Source organism: Ixodes scapularis, unplaced genomic scaffold (assembly GCF_016920785.2).
Source record: "Ixodes scapularis isolate PalLabHiFi unplaced genomic scaffold, ASM1692078v2 PGA_scaffold0__279_contigs__length_252992795, whole genome shotgun sequence".
Taxonomy (NCBI): Eukaryota; Metazoa; Arthropoda; class Arachnida; order Ixodida; family Ixodidae; genus Ixodes; species Ixodes scapularis.
In genome coordinates, this window is record NW_024609835.1 from 178,050,089 (window position 1) to 178,069,540 (window position 19,452).

The window sequence follows — 19,452 nt, forward strand, 5'->3', positions numbered from 1 at the left end:
AATAAAAAACGTCAAGCTGACCTCTATTACAAACTACTTCAGAGGAAATAATAATAATAATGATAATAATAATAATAATAATAATTTTATTGGCGATGGGGAGAAGTTTAAAGAAGTTCAATTAGCCGGACTGGACAAAGCCTGCATGGGCTTATGGGCCCAGACCCAGTATGCTAAGTTGTCTATTAAAATGTTTAGATTATCATTTGCTTGCAATACATTATTGCTTCCACACACGTATCTGCACACACATATACAAAAACAAATATCATTCTTGTTGCACCGCTAAACCACAGTGAAGCAGTGCCAGGTCGTTGCCTCGGGAGTGATTGCAGTTTGAAGACAGGCCGGGAGACGCCCACACAGACACATACACACACACACGCACAGGCAAAAATGGGCTGAAGTAGACCGGAAGAAATGTCGTAGAGTATATAACTCTACTTGAGCGGGAGCAATCACATTTCCGTAAAATGATATGCAAAAAAAATAGTGATTACAATGAGAAGTATACTAAATTATGCAATGTTGAAATTAGTTAACATTTTATATAATAATTTTATTTATTTTATTTTATTATAATAATAATAATATAATAATAATAATAATAATTATGATTATTATATTTATTAGTATTATTATTAGTCAGAGCTTTCTGGGCGCTAGTATTGAAAACAGGGTGCCTTTTCGTGACGTCAGAACAATGGTGCTTCGGAATAATGATGTAGAGAGTATTTCTCCCTTGAAATTTAGGGGCGGAGCATATCCTGCAATACTCATGTTGAATCAGACTATACTCTATGAATGTGTTTGTTTATCAGCATAAGTTAAGGGAAGGGTAAAGTAAACACATTATCACAAGATATAACATCTAGTCGGAAACATCAGCGTGTCTCCTGAAAGTCTTCTAAAAGGTCAATTTTTCTTGAGATTCTCAGTATAAAAACACGTAAAAGTAATTTTATACACACAGGTCTCTTTGTAAAACTGAATCATTGAAAAGTAAACACTCGCTACGACACACTCAGCCCCCGCGCCCTAATTGCATTTACACAGACCGCAAGTTAACTTCGTGTTTGTGGTAGTGCCGTAGTTTCCAACATTTTGGTGTATATCAATGTCAAGGCGGATAGAAAAGAAACCTGCCTGAGGCAGTCTTCCTAACACGACCAGTTATCCGGCTTGAATTGCGCAATATCTTCACAAAGGTTTGCTTACTTTGACTGCGCCGCCCGTCGGCTTATGATCCACGTTGTCCAATGATCCTACTTTGGACTGTGCCTTGAAGTCAACCTTCTGGGAGAGAATCTTCTTGTCCCCTCCCCCAGGCCTGTGCGCCGCGTTGTCTAAAGATCCGACCTTTGGTGTTGCACGCCACTCCAGCTTCTTGCTTTGTACCTGAAAGAATAATCAGAACGCCAGCTCTGCTTAAGTAATACGAACTCGACTAGCGATTTATTCGTTTCGGAGCTACTGAACACATGCACACTCTTTTCCATATTTTTTTCGTAACGAATGCATTTTTACTGAGTCAGTAATTAACCAACATTGCAATGTGACATTAATGCACTTTATAAGCAAACATGTTTAGTTCAAAATAAGACAACTCACAAAACATCAATGTTCCGGTAAAAAGCATGTAAACCAAGGAGCAGAAATAAAATATTCCAAGTTGAGAAGTGTCAACTTGCACGGCCATACCACAAAAAAGCACAAGAACTGCAGTGCGACAGGCACTCGCGACCTCAAAAAAAAAAAAAAAGTATTCCACAAAACATAAACGCTATGAAGGTATGCAAGACATTCGTAATTACTAAGAAGCACGCTTAAGGCTGTGCAGGAAGTTTTATGAGTTTCGCTCATACATATAGATTAAATCAAATATTTAATATGCACTCATCAGCACAACTGTGTGTAAAGAAGAGAATAAACATATTACGTGCAATTAGCATTTATCAGAATAAAGATATTCGACAGCCACGGGAAAATTTCTCAGCCAAAATTTATCGGGGAATTTTTTCCGCTAGGTTTAGCGGGAACCTTTCTTCGCTAGGTTTAGCGGGGAACTTTGTCCGCTAAATTTAGCTGCAAAATTTCCCCGCTAAAGTTAGCGGAGAAATTTTCCCATAAAGCTACGCGCGGTTAAGCCCGCTTGCATTATTTCCATAATGCAACGCGCGAGGTTACGCCGACGGCGACGCCGCTTAAGCCGGAAATAGACGCCTAAGAGCTGCGCTCTAAAATTGACTTCACCTGACCTTACGTCATGGGGCGTCAGCTTACGCTATATCGCAACGTCACGTCACGTGAACACATCGCGCGATGTCAGGTCACTGGACGTCAATCTCGCCGCTAAATATAGCGGCAATTAATAAACAATACGCTCTTGTTCACTACCCGAAACGACCGCTTAATCAGCAGGGGTGCACCATTAAAAAATTAAGCGGACCAAAATTACGTTTACTAAAAACTGCGGGCCGCACAGAGTACAATGTGTTGCACATTTTGGCTGCGGTCAGGCTTCCGATATCAGGTGTCATTGCATTCGTTTCAGTCTTTAGCACATCTCGCAATGTCATGTCCGTCATGCCAGATTGAATGCGGTTCTTGTTCAGAGTCATCAGTGAGAGAGTTTGCTCACAAACGTACGTGCTCCCAAAAAGCTTGACGTCCATTTCAAGGCGTGGTACACCAGGTTTCTGTATTTGTTCTTGTCCAGGTTTTTGTAGAACCCAAGCAGGTGAGATTCCCGACGCATAGTCTTCAGCGCTGGTGAACACTGGAGGTCAATGAGCTCCAGTTGCGTCGTCGGATCGGAGTCCTTCAGGGACCCGGAAAAAGGATCGCGGAACAGGTCGCTGTTCGCTTTCTCTGCCTCAGGAGCCTTGAATTGTAGCTGGAACTCGAGGAGAAGGTTCTCAACGTGTGTTGCGTACGTCGCAGTCACCAACGTTTGGTTTTCACCGTTGGAAAAACGTTTTTGACAGGTTATAAAGTGTGGTAAATTTCCAGTTTGAAGCTGCGATGTGAAAAAGCGCAACTTTCTGTGGGACCCGAAGATTGTGTTCACCACGTCCGAAAGGATGTTGTCCTTTCCTTTGAGAGCTGTGTTGAGCGCATTTAGGTGGCTTGAAATATCTGTGAGGAATACCAAATTAATATCTGTGATGAATACCAAATCACCTTCCAGCTGTAGTATTCGTTTCCCTTCGCCCTAGAAAGCGATGATGTCGTCCTTGAAAGCGATCAAATGGCTCCGAACATTTCCACGGCTCAGCCAGCAAACTTCATTGTGGTACGGGATGCCGATGTGCTTGTTTTCCATTTCTTTCAGTTACTCTTGAAACGTTCTATGCTTCAATCCCCGAGCACGCATAAAGTTGTTGACCAACGTCACGACTCTCATCACATGTTCGAACTTAATCACTTTAGCACAAACTCCTCCTGCTGCAGTACGCAGTGATATTTCTTCAGTTCCACGACCCTATACGCATGAAGTAAAGCAACGGCTCCATTTCATTTTCCAATCATGACTCGGTGCCCCAGACACCTGCGAGTTTTTCCCGCGGTAGCTTGAGCGTCTCGCCGACGTATTTGACCTCCTTGCTTATCTCTTCTCCAGTAGTCCGTCCGTGCATTGAGCAAAGCACTGCCAGTCTTTGAGTTTCCTCAAAGTTTTCATTGACACCATGGATGAAAACCAGCAGTTGAGCTGCAAAAAGGTAGTGAACTGGGCCAGTTGGTTGACGTTATACATGATGGGGGAAACAGCTTAGAAAACACGGACTGCGGAGAAGAACAAACACGACAAGACAATGCTGCACCCGCAACTGAACAATCTTAATGAACGAAGCAAAGGCAGAAAAAAACATACACAGTATCTTAACGATTGCACACAACAAAGGACCACACTCGCCAACCGTGAAGCGTATCAGTAATGTGCATTTGTAGCAGTTCACTACCTGATTCACTTTGTTTTCCTGCAGGAAGGATATCTATTTTGCTGACAGCCCCAAAGAAGGTCTACTAATACATGAATGCCCATAACACGAAATGTAAAAGGCACCTAAAATCTTTCTCGTCACCTATCTCGGTGTGTTCCTACAATGGTGATCCTGCCCAAGTCACTCCGAAATTTGTAATATCTGCAGTGAATCGGCAAAAGCTTTCAACCGTGGCTCCGAGTGAATACGAATGTTCTCGTAATCTATCATTCAAACACCTTCCTGTTTGTCCCACGTAGTACCTGTTACTTGACAAAGGGATATTTTACACCACACACAAAACACAGGTGATAAAAGGTTTTTTGTGCGCTTTGGTACACATTGCATTCGAGCGACAATTCAGCCTTGAGCCAATACTGAACCCTTCAGAGCTGGTGACAATGGCAAGGAAGGTCGCCTACAGAGCTACGGAACAGGCTAGGCCCCGGTACATTTCAGAGTGCGTGGACACGCCACGAGGAGGACATGTGGGATTGACACCTTTGGTCACTTATTTTGTGACCAATAAGTTGCGTGTTTTGGAATCAGATAAAGAATTCTTTTGTTGTGATGCCAGATGTTTTTTGTGTGTGTGTGTGTGTGAAAAATCGAATGCAGCTATTTTCAAAAAGTTTAGGGAGGTTAATTATGATGTTGATAAAGGCTAAGGCCAAAGCTACGGAGATCTGTGAGAACCTAGCCTTGAGCCAGTTGTGGAGGCTTATCAAGAAATATGAAGGGCTACATCCCGATATATATTTTTAGCTCCAAGACGCTTAAAGACTTGTGCCCGCTTAGGGTTATCGTCACTGAAAGGGGCGCGTCGCAACTTCAGATGGCGGCGTTAATTCAAAAACAGTTGGCTCCGTTGGACGAGGGGGACCCGTTCAGTGTGGCCAACTTCGAGGTGGTGTGCGATTTTTTAAAAGACAACAGGGAGGTGGTCGGCCTTCAGCGTTGACGTTGAAGATTTATTTTATTGGCTGCTTCATGACCACCTGCTTCTGCTTCTATTAGATGTTGCATTGCAACGAACGGGAAGCTGCGGTTCAGAAATTCCAGTAGAGTGGCCATTGAAGACTCCAAGAGATGTTGCAATTTTATCTGAAGTCTATGGTTATAGGCTGGAACAATTCTTTGTTCCTACAAAAGCAAGGAGTGTGTATCGGGTCCTGTGTGGCTCCAATTTCGAGCAGCATTTAAATATCCGGAATGTATAGGGCTCTGGAGACTGCCCAGGGTGCATCGGCTGTAAAAAGGGTGTTTTGGTATGACGATTTCTTCGTTTTGTTTGAGGGGGAAGACGAAGACGACACGAGGTGTTTCGCTTTAGACGCCTTTGAAAGGTGTGGTAGGGGCCTGAGGTTCACGTGTGGAGAGCCAAATGAAGGGGCTCTGAAGTTCCTGGATATGACTATGTACCTGGCTGACAAAACTATATGTTGGTCGTTTTGCCCGCGTTCTAAAAAGGCGATTCTGGATTTTAAATCTTCCCACTGAATGGTCGTCAAGAAGGCCATACCGCTGTCATGCCTTGGGTAGGCCCTCAAATAATCATGTGCCCACAAAATGACCGAAGTTTTTGGAAAATATATTGGTAGACTGAAGGAGTTGGAGTTCCCCTTGGCACTCTTGGCGGAAGTAAGGAGCACACTTCTTAACAAAAGCTGGGGGGGGGGGGGGGGGGGGTAAAGAGGACGAAGGCGAAAAAGAAAAAGAAGCGCATATATAATTCTGGCCACTTACCTCCACAGTGTCCAATGACTTGACACAAGTAGGTGGTAAATATGGAATACCGGTAGTGTTTTCTGCGCCCCAAAAAATAGCCCAGATCTGTTCAAGGGTTGGTGCGTGGCCAGATGGTCGTTCGAGTGCAAAGTGTACCAAAGAGCACAGAAAGCCTTTTGTCACGTGATTACCAGAACATTCGCATGCGATCGGAGCCACGGTTGGGGGCTTTTGCCAATTCATTGAGGAGATGGCAAATGTCGGTTTGACCCTGACAAGGTCACCATTCTGGGCACACATAGGGATAGGGTGACGAGAAGGATTATAGAGGCCTACCACATTTCGTGTCATGGGCATTCATGTGTTAGTGAACCTTCATTGGCGCTGTCAGCAAAAGAAATATTCTTCCTGCGTGAAAAATTTAGTCACGTGGTGAATGGGTAGAAATGTATATTACTGATACGCTCCACAGCTGGCGACTGTGGTTCTTTGCTTGTGTGCAGTCTTTCAAGATCTGTGCATCTTTTTTTTCTGTCTTTGTTTCCTTCATTACAACTCTTCAGTTGCGAGTACAGCATTTTCTGTCGTGTTTGTTCTCCTTCCTCGCCTGTGTTTTTTTTAGCAGTTTTCACCATCATCTATAAAGTAGTTTGAGCAGTATCTATCATTTATGTGCTCTCATCTAAAGCAAGAGAGTAGTACACAACGTGTCCGCAACTCTTCTCGAGCTGTTTCGATAAGTCGTCTGCTATATCGTCGCACCAAAGTGGAAAGTTGGGCCAGTTGGTTCATGGTTCCTTAAATAATTAAAAGCTATATCGTGCGCACGTCGCTGTACAGTCATTCTTTATAAGCTCGGAGTTTGTCAAACCGACTTCTTCACAGGGCACATTTCTTTAGAAGCAACCAGAAGGCACTCTTTTATGAAGTCACCATCAGTAATTGGACGACCTAAACGAGCTATCGGTTGAAATATCCAAAAAAGCACCCGTAGCTGCTTCAGGATTTTTTTTTTTTGCGAAGATTTGTTGCTCAGCTTTTGAAGTTTGAAAGTGCGCTGAAGTCGCGGGCGTCTTTGGTCTCATGGTGGCGACGGACGTTGTACTCTTTAGGCACGGCGAGAGACTCGCGACACACAAGCCAGAGGCACTATGATGCATTCTTTATAAAAAAGTACCTGTATGTCCACCCGCAATTGAACTTTCGGCCCTCCTGGTCGATTTTCCTCTTTTCTGAAAGGGCACTCATATATCACAAGCAACAAGCGTCTTTCGACGAACGCAGGAACCCATTTGATATGTTCCATTTTGGATTGAACTGGCATTGTTCATGTGGATGAATGGATGGATGGATGTTAAATGTTATACCCTTTGTAAAGGGCGGTAGCTTGAACCACCTAGCCTATGTCTAAAAACACAAACGTATGACTCCCGCCCTTCTAAGCCAATTTTCTTCCTCTAACTGTCCCAACAAAAAGGGAGAATATTGATAGCCTCCGCGGTGAAAGAGGAACGTGGAACTGTTGAAAGAGAGCGAGAGGTTTTCGCGTTCCGTCTACAGACATGTTATGACAGGACCGCACCATGGACAAGGACGGCTGCACACGCTGTTTTATTGTTGTCAGCGGGATTAGTGGAGAGGAAAAATTTTAACTGAGAGGTCATAGTTCCTTCACCGAAGATTGAGGAAAGTAAGTCAGAGAGTTTCACTGATGACTGTGAAGTGGAGCGGGCGCTCGGTGGATGGAATGCCATTGTAAGCAACTTTCTGCGCTGAGTCGGGCCGCGGGCCGTATGCTGTGCACCCCTGGGTTAATGTCTTCTAAGCAGATTTAAACGATCGCTCCTTAAATTTAGCTATTAGTCCGTTAACATTAGTATCCACATGAAAGGGAAAAGCTAACTGCGTCCGTCTGTGGACAAAGGAGTAAAAAGTGAAGAGCGCTGCATAGACAGGAGGAGAGTGGTGAAGGACAAAGGCAAGAGGAAGGCGACATCTCGGGGCGGTAGCCAGTGCGTGTGCGGAAGCTGGGGCGGGTCTGAACCTGCAATGGTGCGAAGCGCGTATGCCTTAGTTTGTGCTACAAAATGGAGAATGAACAAAGTACTAGCGCTGGTCCAAGTAGGCGGCCGAAAAATTAGGGAGAGATCTATTGGTGGATTTTTAGGAAATGCATTAGCATGACCCCTGGGAAACTCCTCACACGTCCCCCTTTGGGGAACGCTAACATTGACCTCGCAACAAAGCCAAAAAAAAGACAGAACAAAGTCGAAGAAGCAAAAGAGAAAACAATACAGAAAACTGAAGGGGTAAGGGGTATGTGTCTCCCAAAAGGTGACGTGTGAGGCGTTCCCCAAACGTCAAGCTAAAGCGTTCCTTAAGGATCCACCATCTTGCTTTAATATTTATTTGTCCATTCGAGGTATCCTTCACCGTCCCAAGGTATTTATAAAAAAAAAAGAGGGGGCTACAAAATCAAAAGCAATATACAAGCATAAAATAAAGATTAAGCATGAGATGAACACGTTTTTGGAACAATAAAAAAAGGATTGTTGTACAGTGCTGTAAACTAACATATTGAATATAACGAGCATGTTTAGTTCAATATTTAAATAAACAAGACTTATGAAGACCTCAACTGGTCTTCAATAATTGTAGAAAAAAAAAACAAAGCGTTCGATTTAATCATGAAATGTGATTCCAAGTCAGCACTTCCATTGACTAGGAGTGAAAGGGAAAAAAGGAGTATTTAAAAATGTTAGTCCTGGAAGAATATTCCCATACCTTTCCATGGTGGTATATACAGCGAAATATGAAATCAAGACTGAATGAATAATTCACTCTTTACGCCAGTTTTGTTATCGTAAATATTATGGAATGCTTCAGACTTGAACCAAACATGCTATTTTTCAAAAGTTACCATCCTAGTGTCTTTGAAGGGGTACTCCGGCTATTTGCTTAGCTACCCCGACAAACTATATTTTCAAAATCACCGGTATTTACTCTTTCCGGTATACTATTTAGTATAACGAAATTATTGAAAAATCGGCAAATGAAAATGATGACAAAACCAACATTCAAATTTGCCCGCGCTGTCCAGTGCCGTGACGTCATGGGAAGAAAGGCTTGCGGGTCGAGCGGGCAGTCTAAAAATGAACTATGCCGAGCATTTTGATTCGTGCTACGGAGCGGGTGCTGGGAGGGAGCTTCCAAAGCATTCATTTGACACCATGTAATCAGCTGGCAACAACGTCTTCAATCCAAAAAGTGAACCCCTGCCCTCCGCTCACGTTACTTTATCATTGTTGCCCCTAAAGACTTTCACTTTGAAAAACACGGTGAGGACCAAATCGTAAATTCAATAACTTCGCAATTTTTTTTATTATTTTGGTCCAATGTTTGGGTTACTATTTCAACAATGTTTCTTGGCGTGTTGAACAAATTTTCAGGCACATCGGGGGTTATGAAGAAAAGCCAGAGTTTACCTCGTGGTTATGGAAACTTTTCAACTGTCAGTAACAAATATCATCGCTCTGTTTTTAACTCTTTTGAGATCATCACAAAGATACTGTTGTCAGCGACTTTATAAGATACACGCATATTCAAGAATAGTCAATATATTTCTGAAATATAATGCATTTTTAACTGGGGAGGGGGGACAATTTTTGAACTTCTTGGGAAAAATATCAACTCAAATGATTTGGCTGTAATATAATTTATATCGGATTGCATTGCAATAATAAATGTTGCGAACAATTTGCTCCAAGATATTATACCTCAGGGGTAGCGGTCAGTGCAAACCAAATGGGACTGTATAAAGAAAGCAGCGGTTTAGTTAGTTTTCTTGTGAAACACACTTAGTGGCATTTTTGATTGCTTAGTGTCATATTGTCACGGGTGGTGACCAATAAACAAGAAATGAACAGAAATAAATAAACGTTTAATGTGGCGAACTTGTGCCAAAAATAAAGAAGGAAACAGAAGAAAGCAGAGCGTCGCGGGCGTCGAAGTCGGCGTGTCAGCAGAATCGAGCGCTGGGGCGAGACTGACTCGACAAGGTCGCGGGCGGCCTCTTATCTAGAGTGCGTCGCTATCTCGAAGATTCGGCGAAAGCGGTTCGAGCGTCGCGTGATCGGGGCGAGAATGAACACGCACTTTCTAGAAAACAAAAGCAGGATAAATGATAGAAGTTACGGGCGGTACATGAATAAACGGGAGCTTTCTGGAGGACCGCGACCGAGCGTTGCTTTCTCAGCCTTGCGCGCGGCATTACTCCCCCCTTTAAAAGTGCATCGCCCCGATGCAGTGTAAAACAAATCAAAATAAAAAAAGAACGATAAACTAAAGAGTTTTTTGGAGCACAAAAGGTCCACAGTCCTATCGAGCGTAGTACGGCTTCAGGCGCACGACGTGGACGACCTCAGGTCGTGGTGGGCGGCGTGACGATGTTCGTGTTCCGTCGGGCATCACCTCGTAGTTCAGATCCCCGAGTCGACGAAGCACTTTGTAGGGTCCAAAGTAACGTTTCAGGAGCTTCTCGCTGAGACCGCGGCGGCGAATCGGTGTCCACACCCACACCCTGTCTCCGGGCTGGAAGTGGACGTCCCGACGACGAAGGTTGTAGCGGCCAGTGTCGACACGTTGTTGAGCCTGAATCCGAAGTCTGGCGAGCTGACGGACTTCTTCCGCCCTTTGGGCAACCACCTGGGCGTCGTCACTTGCGTCGACAGCCACTTCGTGGGGTAACATAGCGTCCAGCATTGTCGTTACCTTGCGCCCATGCACCAGCTGAAAGGGTGTCATTCCGGTGGTCTCTTGTACGGCCGTGTTGTAGGCAAATGTGACGTACGGCAGCACCTCGTCCCATGTCTTGTGCTCCACGTCGACGTACATGGAGATCATGTCGGCGATGGTCTTGTTGAGTCTCTCCGTTAGCCCGTTGGTCTGCGGGTGGTACGCCGTGGTGCGGCGATGGCTGGTGTGGCTGAGACGAAGGACTTCTTGCGTCAGCTGGGCCATGAATGATGATCCACGGTCTGAGATCAGGACTTCGGGAGCGCCGTGCCGGAGGACGATGGATTCAATGAAAAACTTGGCAACTTCCACAGCAGTTCCGGAAGGAAGGGCTTTCGTTTCGGCATACCGCGTGAGATAATCTGTGGCGACGATGATCCAGCGATTTCCCGACGTCGACGGCGGAAAAGGGCCAAGTAGATCCATTCCGATCTGCTGGAAGGGTGCTGTTGGCGGAGGAATTGACTGCAAGAGTCCGGCCGGCCTCGTCGGAGGTTTCTTTCGTCGCTGGCATTCATGACATGATCGCGTGTACAGGTGGACGGTTTTGGGGAGCTTGGGCCAGTAATACTTTTCACGAATACGTGCCAGGGTTCGGCTGTAACCAAGGTGTCCGGACGTCGGGTCGTCGTGGCAGGCTTGAAAGATCTCCTCCCGAAGGTCGGTCGGGATTACCAGCAGCCATGGCGAGTTGTTGTTCCCGAAGTTCTCTTTGTAGAGTACACCTTGTCTAATGGTGAAGGTCGGCAGCCCTCGTGAAAAAACACGTGGCACGGTACTCCCGCGCCCTTCCAGGTGCTCTATTAGTGCGCGCAGCTCAGGATCGTCTCGTTGACGCCGGGCCATGTCGTCGATGTTCACTGCGCCCAGAAAACACTCGTCGTCATCGTCGTCGCTGCTGCCGGAAGGTGTTGCGACGGGAGCTCTGGACAGGCAGTCGGCGTCGCTGTGCTTGCGGCCTGACTTGTAGACGACGGTCATGTTGAACTCTTGTAGTCGGAGACTCCACCGCGCGAGGCGTCCTGACGGGTCCTTGAGGTTCGCAAGCCAGCAGAGCGAGTGGTGGTCCGTGACTACCCGGAACGGGCTCCCGTATAAGTACGGACGAAACTTGGTGATTGCCCAGACGACCGCAAGGCATTCTTTTTCAGTCGTGGAGTAATTTCTCTCCGCCTTGGTCAATGTCCGACTTGCGTAGGCGATGACTCGCTCGGTGCCTTCTTGTACTTGAACCAAAACCGCGCCAAGCCCTGCGTTACTGGCGTCCGTGTGAATCTCGGTTTCCGCATCCTGGTCGAAATGTCCAAGAACAGGAGGAGTCTGCAGTCGTCGCTTCAGCTCGTCAAATGCCTGCTGCTGTTCATCGGCCCATTCGAACTTCTCGGCGTCCTTCGTGAGGTGTGTGAGCGGTGCGGAAATTCTTGCGAAATCTCGAACGAAGCGCCGATAGTAGGCACATAGCCCAAGGAACCTTCGGACGGCCTTCTTGTCTCTTGGCGCTGGAAATGCTGCGACGGCACGAGTCTTCTCGGGGTCTGGGCGGACACCTTCGTTACTAACCACGTGGCCGAGGAACTTCAGTTCGTCATAAGCGAACCGACACTTTGACGGCTTCAGGGTGAGTCCGGCGGTCCGTATGGCTTGGAGAACTGCTCGAAGTCGTCGCAAGTGCTCGTCGAAGTCGCTGGAAAACACGACGACGTCGTCGAGGTAGACGAGACAGCTCTGCCACTTCAGTCCTGCCAGTACGGTGTCCATGACACGTTGGAAAGTTGCTGGCGCCGTGCACAGTCCGAAGGGCATCACTTTGAACTCGTACAGTCCATCCGGCGTGACGAAGGCTGTCTTTTCTCGGTCCCTTTCGTCGACTTCGATCTGCCAGTAGCCGCTCTTCAGGTCCATCGATGAGAAATATCGAGAGTGGCGCAGCCGGTCTAGAGTGTCGTCGATGCGGGGGAGTGGGTAGACGTCTTTCTTCGTCACCGTGTTCAGCTGCCGGTAGTCTACACAGAACCTAAGCGTCCCGTCTTTCTTCTTAACCAGTACGACTGGAGAGGCCCAAGGACTGCTTGAAGGTTGAATTATGTCGTCGTTCAGCATTTCTTGAACTTGCTCCTGGATCGCCTGCCTTTCCTTAACGGAGACTCTGTATGGCGATCGATGCACAGGGCGCGCGTCGTCCTCGGTAACGATGCGGTGCTTCGCAACGGTGGTTTGGCGCACCTTCGACGACGTGGCAAAGGAGTCGCGGTATTCGACGAGAAGGTTAATCAACTGTCGTCGTTTCGGGCCCGGGAGTTTAGGGTCAATGTCGAGCTGCGCTGGCGACGCACTGTCTTGCTGAGGTGGCGAGAATTCGTCAGTAATGGCGTCGACAGCGGCGGAGTTTTGGAGTTCCTCGACCTGGCCCACGGCTGCACCTTTTGTGAGGTGTTGCGCTTCGTTTCGGAAGTTCGTGACGAGGACCACAGTGCGGCCATCCTGGAGTTCAGCAACTCCTCTTGCGACGCCTATTCCTCTTCCCAGAAGCAACTGGAGGCTTCCTTCGAGCAGAACTTCGCCGCAGAAGTCTTCGGTGATCCCGACGGGTACGAAAACACTCGACCGCGGCGGTAAGTTAACGTGGCTGGCGATGACTCGGACCGCAGATGACGTCACTTTGGGTTCCTCCGGTGGTGAAACAGGCTTTCGCAGCGTCAACCGGTTTGCTCCGAGGTCGATGACGGCGCCATACTCGCAGAGGAAGTCCATTCCGAGGATAACGTCCCTCGAACAGTCTTGCAGAACGACGAACTTTACAGGGCACGTCTCACCGTGGATCTCGACGCGAGCGGTGCATCGCCCGATTGGTGTGATGAGGTGCCCACCGGCGGTTCGTATTTGAGGTCCACCCCACGGCGTCGTGACTTTTCGAAGGCGGCGGGAGAGCCTCCCACTCAAAACTGAGTAGTCTGCTCCGGTGTCCACGAGTGCCGATGCGTCGTGGCCGTCGATGATGACGTTTAGGTTGTTGGACACCGTTTCAGGAGCGTCGTTTCGGTCTCCGGTAGCGTTCGAGTGGGGGCCCTCCGACGTTCGTGGAGGATCTTGGCGTCGGTCGTCTTCGGCAACTCCACCTCCAGGGGTTGCCGCGCCTAGTTTCCCCGGCGTGGAGCAAAGGGCGACAGGCTTTCACGTCGGGGTCGGTGCATCGGCGAAGCTGGACGTCGTGGTGAAGGCGATCGGAACTCTCGGCGGGACGCAGGCTCGGGGGACTGGGGTCGTCGCAAGTACTCGTCGATCTCCCGAGGGCGTTCACCATACCTGGGACGCGGGTCGCTTGGGTGGAATCCGCGCAGCCCGAGTCGTCGGTATGGGCATCGGCGGTACACATGGTCAGCTTCCCCGCAGTGGTAACACAGCGGGCGTCGGTCGGCCGTCCTCCAGACGTCTGTCTTCCTCGGCGCAGGTCGGTCTGGGTGAACGTGCGCTTGATCTTCCTGTCGTCGGGGGTAATGCGGCGTTGGGGCGTCTCTTCGGGGTGGCGACGTGGCTTGGCGGGGGGCTTGCGGCGGTCGTCGGGCCATTGCGGCGTAGCTCAACATCGGTTCCTCCGGTGCCACCGTGGTGACGGGAACCTCTGGTTGGAGCGCCCGATGCACTTCTTCGCGCACAGCCTCGGCAATGGAGAGTGTCGCTGGACGACTTGCGGCTGGCAGCAACTGGCGGAGTTCCTCCCGGACGACCTCCCGGATTATTTCGCGGATGTCCGTACCAGGTGCGTTCTCGCCGCCAAGCAGCGCGGTTGCAGCGACACTTGGACTTGGATGTCGCTGGTAGTGGGAAGCGCGCGATTGGAGGGCGCGCTCGATGTTTGTCGCCTCGGTGACGAAGGCTTCGACGGTGCCCGGCGGGTTGCGCACGAGGCCTCCAAAGATGTCGTCTCTCACCCCGCGCATGAGGACCCGCAGCTTCTTGTCGTCTGTGGCTCGTGGGTCGGCACGGGCGCTCAGGCGGAGGACATCTTCTACGAAGCTTGTGACGCTTTCGTCGGGGCCCTGCGTTCGAATTCGGAGGAGATCTTCTGCCTTCTCCCGTCGGTGTAGGGTGGCGAACGTCCGCTGCAACTCGGCCACACAGATGTCCCACGACGTAAGCGAAGCCTCGTGATTCTCGAACCAATGCCTCGCAGTACCCTCCAGCGAAAAGTAGAGGTTCTGGAGGCACTGCTCCGCAGTCCATCTGTTGTGGCGCGCCACACGCTCGTAGTGCTTGATCCAGTCTTCGACATCCTCGTGGATCTCGCCGTGGAAGGGTGTCGGCATACGGGGAGCGGCGGGCAGGTAGACGATGGCAGGAGCGGCGGGCGTCGGCGACTGGTTGGCCATCGTCGGCTTTGTTGGCTGCTTGGTCCTGGGCGGCAGAAGTTCGTGTTCCGGGGGTAGACCTCGGATGCGGCGACTTGACCGGGTCTCGATCTGGTCTTCGTCGGGTCCTCGGGATTCTGGGTCCGGACTTGTACTGCGGGACCTCGGAGGGGTACGCGGCAGGGGCATGCGTTACCCCGCACCTCCACCAGAATGTCACGGGTGGTGACCAATAAACAAGAAATGAACAGAAATAAATAAACGTTTAATGTGGCGAACTTGTGCCAAAAATAAAGAAGGAAACAGAAGAAAGCAGAGCGTCGCGGGCGTCGAAGTCGGCGTGTCAGCAGAATCGAGCGCTGGGGCGAGACTGACTCGACAAGGTCGCGGGCGGCCTCTTATCTAGAGTGCGTCGCTATCTCGAAGATTCGGCGAAAGCGGTTCGAGCGTCGCGTGATCGGGGCGAGAATGAACACGCACTTTCTAGAAAACAAAAGCAGGATAAATGATAGAAGTTACGGGCGGTACATGAATAAACGGGAGCTTTCTGGAGGACCGCGACCGAGCGTTGCTTTCTCAGCCTTGCGCGCGGCAATATGCCATCTTTCACGAGTTTTAAATGCAGTCTATATATTGTTGAAAAGCACTATTATCTGTAGTATTCCGAAGAGAATGCTACACTACGCAGTCGTCGGCATAAAGACAAATATTTGATGCCATGGCCTCGGTGATGTCATTTATGAAAATAAGAAATAGAAGCAGACCTAGAACAGATCACTGTGGGGCCACGGAAGTGACATCTGCATATGTAGACTATTTACTGTTGAGTATAACGCACTGTTTTCGTTCAGTATTTTACGTGCTTTACAGGACCTTGGAGATAAAAGTGGGCGGTAATGGACCTTTTTTGAGTAACGAGCGCAGTCTGTTGCGTCGTCAAATGAAGGGCAGCCCAATCTGACTCTGACCGTTAGAACACATTGGCATCGTGCCGTTGTATAGGTTTCCAGTGCTTTTTAAACTCCATACTATCGATTTCAAAAGACGATGCGTCAACATACACTAATTACGAGCGAAGATAGATGCTGACAATGTTGGTCGTGCGGGACGGTGCCCTCCGAAAATGGCGACAGCGGGAATATAGGCCTAGTGAGAGTGTATCTATGCGCAGAAGCTTACTGGAAAAGGACCTTTTTGCTTCCAGTCTATTCTTCGCAAAGCTTTGTGACGTCGTTAACGAGATATCAGTGTTGGCGTGGTCACAAGGATTACCCCTTGATGACGATTGCCGAATACGGCTCATGAACTACGAGCTTTGTGTGAGCACTCAACTTGATCTCGTGACAATCAACTCCTCGGCGACCAGTCTAGTAATGGCTCATGCCCACTCCCTGCGGTGACGGGAATAGCCGAAACCTAACAATGTCTTGAGCCCAGCATTTGCCCCGTGCTTTGCCAGCCCCAGTGCGTGACTATGATGAACATTAACACCATATAATAGATCTCTCGCAACATCGAAGCGAACCTAGCGGTGCAGTGCCGCGCAAAATATCTTGAGTATCTTTTGGCCACCGCTTCGGTTTCGATTTGCTAACCTCAATTCACGTTATCCCTTCGCGACCAAATACAGTGCGTGCATTTTGAATGTGTGATTTTCTTTAAATTTATTCGGTTGCGTACCAATATGAAGAGGACGCTGGGGTACATTTTTCGTGCACGACGTACAAGGGTTTGTGCGACGGCAAACAAAGGAAGAAGAATGGTACTGTGCCGATCATTCTGCTCCATCGTTTTAATATCCTATGCTTGTTAATTGATCCGTGACCCTCGGGGGTCATGCTGCACTGCGGAGAGGTAGCCAGACAGCTAGAATGGTACGGGACGCGCAGGCCTTACTCCTTCTCCACGCTAAATCTAGGCAGGTCCTTACGGCCAATGAGGGTTCATGTTTCAAGAGGGCTCTCACGAAGATGAGTAGGTGCAATGCAAACGAGCGCTAACTTTATTTTGATGCATTGCTGAGGTGCACTACTTCGTCAACGGGGCAAGCGAAATAGAAACCTCGCCACTACTCTCCGTGGCCAAAGATGTCCCATAATGCAACGCGCGCTGCGTTGCATGCACCTCGTTTTTCTTTCTTTGTTTCTGAGACTACAATTGAGTGCGGAGAGCAACTAATACGTGTTTCTTAAGCTATGAACGCCAATGACGAATTGTAAACGGTAATTAGTGAAAGCACAAAAATAAAAGTGTTCTGCCCCTTTAACCTGACAGGGAAGTGAACGGAACAGGCCCGTGCCCGTCTGCGCTCTAGCTCTGCTATGAAACGTGCTTTTTAGCGCAAGGGCTTGTTCTGCGAAGGTAGTACATTTGAAAGCAATGATATCTCGTGCTTGAAGCCTTCGCTGCTTTGTTACCTTAAGGGTGAACGAAGTATATAAACTAAGAGCTCGCACCCCCCCCCCCCTTTCATTTGTATTTTATGTCGTCCGTATGTTGTCTGGTCTTTACATGTTATGAAGCACGAAGGAATACCCACATAGACTGTAAGAACAATTCATAAACAAAATAGGCTGTCCCCACCAATGAGTATTACACTCAAGCCCATGCCAGTGCCTTAATTACCAACTTATCTCTTCTACTTTTCTACTTCTTTCGCACCACACTTGGCAATGTGATCAGTATTTTGAACTTTCATAGCACCAGACAATTATTGAGTATGTTGTCTCTGCTTGCCAATAGAGTAGTGTGCAGCTTGGGCTATAATGTGATCAAACACCGGAAGATTCTATTTCGCCTACTTTATCCTACCCTAGGCTCAGGACATTTATTTTAATCGTGGTCGTAAAGTGAAGAGATCTAAGCTGACGACTTAGCAGCATCAATACAACAAGAAAACTTTCCTACAGCTGGAGATGATAGCGCCTGACTCTTTGTTGCTAAAAAATAGAAAACAGCAATTTCTCAAATTACTGGAGATTACTGCATTACAGGACAACTATGGTTTGTAAGTAAGCAAACATTTAACAGCAACAGAAAAATTATGGGTGGTTTCGTCGACTGCAGTGTGTACGGGTAACGATAGTAATATGCCAAATCCAGGTACCTCTCATACTGATAAGATTTATTTCAGCGTTTATTAAATATCTATTTTTTCTGACAAGATTTGCACGCAAAATGAAAATATGGTATCGTTAAAAGCTTCTTCGCAACTTCCGTAGCGCAACTACCGTCGTGTAATTTGTTTCATAAAAAAAAACCCGAAAAACGTGAACTTTTTTATGTTCTTATTATCGCGCATTTATTGGTTGGTTTTTCGCTCACCGGCTCTTGCCATTAATCCTGTCTTAACTGCATTCATCATTTTCGCATCAGAGGCATGCACAACAGGCGACAGAAAATACGGTGACATCATTAATGATAAGCCGCGTGCATTACCTTGACCTCCCCTCCCTTGGGCTTGTGCTTGATATTGTCCAAGGAACCAATTTTGGAGCGGACGTTCTTCAGATCAGGCTTGGGGGCTTGGCCAACGGGAGCCTTGATGGGTGGCAGTTCTGTTAAAAAGTAGAAATACGCAATGAGTAAAACTCACAAAGAGCATTAAAATATAGACCGCATTTAACGGAAGCTCAGTTGCCGCGTCGCCATTGCCGTCGCCGTTAGCGTAGCTGTACAGCGCCGTAATCAGCTAAATTTTGCGGCCGAACGTGTAGCTAAACTAAGCAGGACGCGGCTATAGGTCCCGCACGTGGTTCCCGATGAATCAAGTCGTCACATGGCTGGTACCACTACCGGTCACGTGACCCGTACAGATCACGTGACCCTGTGATTCTATTCCAGCTCACGACCTGACGTACGTTACAGTCGTGACTTCACCTGACGTCAAAGTTTCCACAACGTAATTGAATCTAGTAATCAGGCACGTAGCCAGGAGTTTGCATCCGGGGGGGGGGGGGGGGGGGGGGGCGAGGCGCCCATGACAAAGTGCTTTACGAGGGAGGGTGAGTGGGAGATGAGGCCCCAACAAAAGGGAAGATTAGGGGAGATATGGACCTCCCCCCTGGATGCCTGCTAGTAACGTTGGATATTATGGCGTGATGTAGCATGACACCAGATCACATGTTCCCACGTCACCCCACAATGTCACTTGACGTGACGTCCCCCGATGCCACACCTTGAGACAGTGACTTTAGGTGTTGTGACATTTCCGCACTGCCCAGATTCGAACATAGAGCGTATCTGATTTTAATTGGAACGTATTTCTTAAAGTGTGTGGAGGTCACATATGGGAAATCTTTGCGATGTATTTATCACGCCCGGCGGACATTAGAAAAGTAAATATTCATCACGCGGTAAGTTGGCTCATTTACTCCAATATGGTAAATAATTCTTTTCATTGTTCGTTTCATAAGTCATGTTGAAATTGCAGTACCGGTGGAACTTACGATTAGGGGCTACACCAGTTTAGCCCCTTGAAGTTCGTTGCTCTACATGTAAGGCGTCGACTAAACAGTTGAAAATTCCCGCCTAAAAGCGAAACCCCATAGACCCCGGGAAGTTATGTTATCTGTTATGCCTTGAGCTAACTAAAAAGGTTA

At 48.0% G+C, this 19,452-nt stretch overlaps 1 protein-coding gene across 1 annotated transcript in view; it reads right to left on the minus strand.

Annotated features, from left to right (window-relative positions):
• The window catches only part of LOC8035724 (microtubule-associated protein tau), a 100,299-nt gene that overhangs the window by 12,348 nt on the left and 68,499 nt on the right, over positions 1-19,452 (minus strand). Inside the window, exons 5-6 of the mRNA XM_029980623.4 lie at positions 18,290-18,408; positions 1,219-1,398 (exon numbers count right to left, since the gene is read on the minus strand). Coding sequence (XP_029836483.2) covers positions 1,219-1,398; positions 18,290-18,408 — 299 coding nt within the window. The remainder of the gene's footprint in view (positions 1-1,218; positions 1,399-18,289; positions 18,409-19,452) is intronic.